The sequence below is a fragment of the Oculina patagonica genome, chromosome 7, assembly GCF_052425735.1.
Source record: "Oculina patagonica isolate OP01 chromosome 7, crgOcupat, whole genome shotgun sequence".
Classification (NCBI taxonomy): Eukaryota; Metazoa; Cnidaria; class Anthozoa; order Scleractinia; family Oculinidae; genus Oculina; species Oculina patagonica.
The window spans coordinates 13,849,522-13,856,582 of NC_135764.1; the positions used below are offsets into that span (position 1 = coordinate 13,849,522).

The window sequence follows — 7,061 nt, forward strand, 5'->3', positions numbered from 1 at the left end:
GGCTACCACAGTTCGCCTTAAAATTGGCCTTTGCGTTCTAAGTTAACTTGTGTAAAAGCTGATTACCCCAATGAAGTATATATTTTCCGAAAGCTTGTTGAATAAAGATTGTAACTTTTGATTTTGTTTTAGACCATAATAAGCAACGTCAGGATTATGTTTGCAATTATGATATTGCGCAACATTAGGTTTATTTGGGAACACAGAGATCCTAAACTGTTATGTGGAATTTGATCTACATATATTGGTCCAAAAAAAGGTCTCTCAGTTGTTTTTTGCTTCATTATTTTTTATACATTTTTAAACTTAAAAATGGCATTTTTAGGGCTTGTTTAGGATTAAAAACTCTTAAAAAATTAACGGAGCAAGCAAAGAAAAATCTTTAAACGCGAATTTTCAATCCGTAACTTATAAAGTATGTTTTCTTTTTTTCTAAATAAAATAAATAAATAAATACACATGCAATTCTCGAAAACAGTATCTGAATGGCAAGTTTTTGCTTTTTTAAAAAAATGATCGTATATTGACATCCAGTGAAGAACATTCAAACAAGGCCTAGTTTCATCTGATCACCATAAGCTAAATATGAAAAAGGTGAAGAGACGAACAGTTGTATGGGAACATTCTTTATGTCATTTAAGTAGGCTTTAATTACCTTATTCGTATAGAAGTTCATATGTCTTACAGAAAATTGTCATTTAACGCTATTACATTTCTACCTGATGGAGTGTTCGCCACATTGACAGCTGTAGAAACTCTGTAAGGAAGACAAAGTGCTTGTATCCATTTTATTCTATTCTGATTATCCCAACATATTCTTCTGTCTGTGTCTGTCATGAAGAGGCTTTTCTGCCATGGCCAACAATTTTGCCGCTGTCTTGACGCCTTGACTGTCGTTGTAGGGAAGTTTTAAAACGTAAGCACACGATTTACATTTTTAGCCTTGGTCTTTTCAATAGTTGAAATGAGGCTAATATTTACATTATATTATACCTTCAACCCATGCGTGAAAAGATATGTAAAATTGGATTTAACTTTGTTTTCATCTCACAGGGATATGTCTTCAAACGCAATCAAATTTCTGCCTGTCGCAGTGTTTGACAACTTGGTTAAGTTGAAGGCGCTGTAAGTCAAAACACGAAAGCAACACAGCAATCGCATAACATAGGATACGATTGCAATAAGTCAATGCATCAAATCCGGAGAAAGTGGCTCAGAGTTCACCGACATCTAGGTTTTCTTTTTGACTTTAGCCTCGCAAATTGTACCTCGTACCTTCACTGTGCATGTGACTTTCAAGGGATACCTTTCCCAGTGGCTACGAATCCTACTAAGGAAAACCTTAGACATATCATCTAAATACCAAGTACTACACGTTTGTTTGTTTGCGTGTTTTTAAATTGTACAAAAGTATGCCTATTGCGTTTCTTTTTCACAAATTGATACACATATTCTGCAAAAGATAGCATAGATAATGGCGGGAGATCTTAGCGAATTCTATTGAGCCTTCCTTAAACATCCCCATAAGACGATGAACTAACTTTAATATTGCAGATGGAAAAAGCTTTTTAAAGGCGTAATTTGTTTTTCCACAGGTGGTTGCGGTCAAACTTTATAAAATTTCTTCCTAACCGAGTCTTTGCTCACCTGGTAAATCTACAGACCCTGTAAGTTGAAAGAAAGTACTTTTGTCGGTTGTGTACTTTTAATTTTTGTATTTGTCTCATTTTGTCAAATGGATATCTAATATGAAAATAACCAGCGGAAGCCAGTTCCAGACTCCCAGATTCCGGTTAGAATTGAGCCAGGAAACTAAACCAAGATTAGAAACACTAAACAAACAATCAGAGTTAATTGGATTAAATCAATGACACCTAAGATATTCCGTGTAAACTGGATCGGATTATAACTAAAACTACGAGGCCTTGTTAAACACGTGAATAAGATCACATCATTTGTACTCGTCACAACGTGGCCAGAGAATCCGATACTACACATCATTTGAAGTTTATACGCACAAATAAACAGTTCTGTTCTTAGGTAGTAATTATTTCGTTTCTCAGGGCATTGTCGAAAAACGCTATAGAATTTCTGCCAGAGGGAGTGTTTGCCAGTCTGAAAAACTTGAACAAACTGTAAGGATAACAAAACGCACAAAGACTGTAGAGGATCTGTAAAATAATTCACTTTCATTTTATCTAGCATTTTATTTAATAAACAACTGATGTATTGCATGATAGTTTCAAAAACTTTTTCTTTTTATAACTGAGTTATAATGTCATGTTTAGCACTCAGACCTTGCGAGATTTTTAAACTTTTGAAAAACGGATTTACTCTGTGATGCAAATTATTTTACTCCCTACTGAATAGGTCTATATTCAAAAAAGGAAATAAATTCATTTCTCAACTTTTGCCACGAAATCATAATTTTGCGCGGTTTTTCCTGACCGTCGCCTTTAATTATAATCAGTTGTGTCATTTCCTAACTTTCTCAAAATATAGCGAAATTCGCGATTGTGGACATAATGACATCATATGACGTCATAATTATGATATTGCATCCAAAAATGCCCATGTCATCATAAAAAGTAAGCTCGTTAGCTTCATGCAAAATATTTTTGATATGTCTTGTTGTTACAAAACCCTTAGGGGGATTAATTCCATCCACCCTGTCAACTGTGGGCAAATTGGAATGGATTTGTTTACACGGCCTATGTTTAATGTAATTTATAGATATATATACCTAATTGAAGAAACGTTGACCCTGTGAAAAGCATAAACCATGAACGATATTACCCAATGGTATTCCGGGTAGACAGCCTTGGAAAGCTTAGTAATGTTCCTTTTTTATTGATAATTAAGATATTTTCTTTCTTTGAGAGCCTTAAAGCTTGATTTATACAACCGGCTTATTATCATGTTTATTCTGTCACGGATGACAATCATTTTTCCGATTTCCCAGTAAACATTTTGGTCGCATCGTTAATGGTTTATGCTTTTCATGGGTCAACGATTCATCAATCAGGTATATATTTAAAACGTTTTGGCCTGAACACTCGCGCTATGTGCCCATATTTTTCCTCGACTTCTTCCATTTGCATTTTTATCAATGTTGTTTTCATCATTTGCAGGTTTTTGGATTCAAACAATATTCACAACCTAACAACAAACTTATTCGCCTTTTCTAACAAACTGGAAAGCCTGTACGCTCTAGAGTTTGTGCCTCAAATTATGTATTTAATCTTCAATTGAGTTTGAGAGACTAATACATTTGAGTGAATATTGTGACTTTAAACCCAAAGGGATATGACCCTAGATCAGGCGTGTCGCCTTTTGTAGTTTATATACCATTTGAATTTTGCCTCTCCTCGAGGTCTGCTAAAATCCCTTACAATTTCAAAAAGTAAGTTCATTTAAATGGGAAACAAAAGTGAGTTCAAAGCTCAAAAGTAATAGCAAATAACAAAAGAATTTCTATTTCGACGCTCTGAATGTGGGAATGAACAGTCTTTATGTTTTAATCTTAACTTACAGAAGTCATAATTTTTGACTGTTTTCTTTTAACTTATTTGGTTTCGAATCTCAGGACATTGTCTTTAAACGCTATTCGGTTTCTACCGGAAAGAATATTTGCCAATCTGATTCATCTCCGCTTTTTGTAAGTATAACGAAGTGTACATAGTTGGCATCCGTTAGTTAAGGTGTGAGGTTGTTGATGAGCATCGTTTTGTATGGCTGTAGAACCCAATCCTTGATTTACATTATCTTCTGCAACCCTGTAATATGAAAACAGACGTCTGTTATGAATTTGAGTGGCTATCCACAAATGTAAACATTATGTAAATGTAAATGTTGTTTATAGTGGTCATGCACTTTGCTTCGAGATAGCTAGTTTACAGTCTTGCCACTAAAACAGAGGAAATAAATATTTCAAATGAACATAACAAGGTTAAAAATCCCCACTGGCAGGAGGCAGACCAGTTGGCTATATACAAAGCGTGATCGAGGATTTGAACTCGGAACTACCGAGAAATAAATTCAGCTAGTGGCAAGGGCACGTCTTGAACCCGGGACCTTCGGATTACAACACCAGCGCCCTAAACCACTCGGCCAAGCTTGCCTCCAGCAAGAGCCACTTCATCCATAGCTGGAAAACACAGAGATGGCGTTACATTCGAATGGTCACGTGTTCGTTACCATGAGTGGGTACCGGGTACCGAAAGCCGAAACCAGCTGAACCAGAGTGTCGTCGCGTCAGAACTTTTGACACACTTGGCTAATTTCCACTAAATCTAGAACCACAGCTCATTTTTTCCAACCTCCCCCCCCCCCTCCCCTCATCTTCCATTTCAACGTTTTTAACGTCGTCGTGTCATGAAACAAAGCCGGGTAAATTGCAAACCCCATAAAACAGCATTGAGTACGGGGGAGGCGGTAACATATTTAAACCCGCTTTTAAGTCAAGACAATTGCAAAAAATGTGTGAAATTCGTTTGTCTCAGCTGGTTTTGTCCAAGATCGCCGGGAAGGTAAGGTCGAACTGGCACCACTCGCTACCCGCTTTCCAATAGTATACATAGCACACAACAGAAAAAATAAGTTAACTGTCGTGTTTTTAGCATTCCCAGTGTTTATTGAATTATCAGGTGGGAATTAAACAGCGATAAGAAACACGATTGTACTAGATTATATGCAAAGTGGGTATTAGTCCAATATTAATATCTAAGCAACCATTTTAACAGGATGTACTTTAAAACCTTTTACAGAGGTTTGTCTTCAAATGTTATTACATTTTTACCTGACGGAGTGTTTGCTAATTTGACAAATCTAGCTCATCTGTAAGTGAACGGATTACATGCCGTACTCTGCCATTTATTTGTTTTACATCTGTTCAATTTATTGAGTAAACATTAAAAAGCTCAGGTCTTTTGAAATATAAATTAATATTTCAAAAACTACTTTAACTCATTTTTTCCCGAAAACTGTTTTGGGGATTTCCCGAGTTTATCAAGTTGTCTTTTTGAGCGATTACTTTTATTACTGGAGTAAGAAATAGATCACACACTAAAGAAAGTGTTTCATCAAATTTTCAAACACCGAGAAGAGATTCGAAAATACGACGCGTTCTGGAGTGATTTTGACAAACTTCGACGTGTGTGGAAACGTAATGAAACTGAGAAAAAAAGTTCAAAGTAATAATTGGCTGTAGCATTGACACTGAGACAGATGATCCAGCTAATGCAATCCATGTCAGTTGGTGACTTTTGTTTGCCAATTAAGCTCGACAAAACTGTCTAAAAACAAAGCAAGTGCACTACTCTAATCTAATAGTTTCTGTTTTTTATTAATTCGATATAAAATGATTTCTAATAATAATAAAGTATTTTTCGTTTGTCTCACGACGTAGTCACGTGTGATGGAGATCGCGACATTTCGACTGCACACTGCTAGTCTTCATCAGGCGATAAGGTCAACTGGTTGTGCGTGAACTTATAAAGCACGCTGTCGCGATTCCACGTCACAGAGCATAAAATCAGCTCTCTCTACAGAGGACGCAGACAGAATACTGGAACAGATCAAGATCAACACCCAGAGAGTCTGTAATACAGTACCACCAAAGACAGACAAAAGCAGAAGTTTGAAAAACTTTTGCACGAAAAACAGACAGCTGGGTCTCCAGCTGATACACCGTATCTTGACAAAACTAACTGGGTTATTAATTTGTCTTCTAGGTCCCTCAACGACGCCGAGATAGCACTGCTACAGAAAGGACTGAACTTTGCCGTAACTCCTGCGAACATCCCTGCAAACGAGATTATCGCTAGTGTCGAATCAGCTGTCAGACAACTAAACGTCGAACGAGCGGACACGGTCAGAAGAACTGTCAACAATATCCTTCAACAGGCAGAACCACCAGAGCCTAACATCACGAAGGAAATGCGAGACGCGCTCAAAAGCCTAAAGGAGGACGAGTCCATCATGGTTCTCCCAGCAGACAAAGGGCGTGCACAGCGTATCATGGATGCTGATACCTACCGCACCAAGATGTCTACCCTGATCGAGACCGGACCGTACCAGCGCCTGAAGAAAGACCCGACAGACCGTTTGACCCGAAAGCTGTCTGATAAACTGCTTACCCTGAAACGAAACGGAGATCTATCAGAGGCCGTTTACAACAAGATCAGACCTCGACACAAACAGCCGCCAAGAATCTACGGTTTACCAAAAATCCACAAGGCCGATATACCTTTAAGACCTATTGTATCATGTGTTAACACCTTTGCATATGATTTATCCGCCTACTTAGCTAACATCTTGTCTCCTTTAACAGGTAACTCGGATTTCACGGTGACTAATTCAGCCCACTTCGTATCCACCATCAGCAGTGAGACGATCCTAGACAACGAGATCATGGTGTCCTTCGACGTAGAGTCGCTGTTTACAAACGTTCCTATCGACGGCGCTGTACAAGCCGCGCTACGGAAACTAGAGAACGATCCCAGCCTTGCTGACCGCACAACGCTAACACCTGCTCAGATAACTGACCTTCTGACGTTCGTATTGAGATCCACATACTTTCAGTATAACGGATCAATCTACGAACAACGAGAAGGCGCAGTCATGGGAAGCCCCGTTTCCGCTGTTATTGCTAACCTCTACATGGAGAGCTTTGAGGAGCAGGCTATAAGTTCATCATCCTACAAGCCTAAGATATGGAAACGCTACGTAGACGACACGTTCACCATCTTGGATCGGGAAAACGTCGACAGCTTCTTAAAACATCTTAACATCCAGCAGCCTTCCATCCGCTTCACCATGGAAACAGAGAGTGACAGCAAACTCGCCTTCCTTGACACCGCAGTTTCGAGAGAACCAGACGGCCGCCTCACCACCAGCGTATACAGGAAGCCTACGCACACTGATCAATACTTAGCGTATGATTCACACCACCCTCAATCAGTAAAACGCGGTATTGTTAAGTGTCTTTACGAGCGTGCTAAACGCCTTGTAACAAAACCATCTGTTATCTCCAAGGAGAAAAACCTGAACCCGCGACCGAG

The 7,061-nt window shown here is 38.6% G+C and overlaps 1 protein-coding gene across 1 annotated transcript; it reads left to right on the forward strand.

Moving 5' to 3' along the window:
- The first annotated feature begins 676 nt into the window (after positions 1-676).
- Positions 677-7,048, forward strand: LOC144659223 (uncharacterized). The gene is made up of 5 exons (XM_078519655.1): positions 677-759; positions 1,054-1,125; positions 1,596-1,667; positions 5,610-6,980; positions 7,036-7,048. The coding sequence occupies exons 1-5, from the start codon at positions 677-679 to the stop codon at positions 7,046-7,048; spliced, it is 1,611 nt and encodes a 536-aa protein (XP_078375781.1).
- The last annotated feature ends 13 nt before the right edge of the window (positions 7,049-7,061 follow it).

Bases quoted from the DNA above. Each gene is read 5' to 3' on its own strand.
- LOC144659223 (XM_078519655.1), top strand. From the start codon at position 677: ATGTCTTACAGAAAATTGTCATTTAACGCTATTACATTTCTACCTGAT. The intron at 760-1,053 runs GTAAGGAAGACA...TTCATCTCACAG, and splicing joins TTGACAGCTGTAGAAACTCT to GGATATGTCTTCAAACGCAA. The intron at 1,668-5,609 runs GTAAGTTGAAAG...TCTGTAATACAG, and splicing joins CTGGTAAATCTACAGACCCT to TACCACCAAAGACAGACAAA.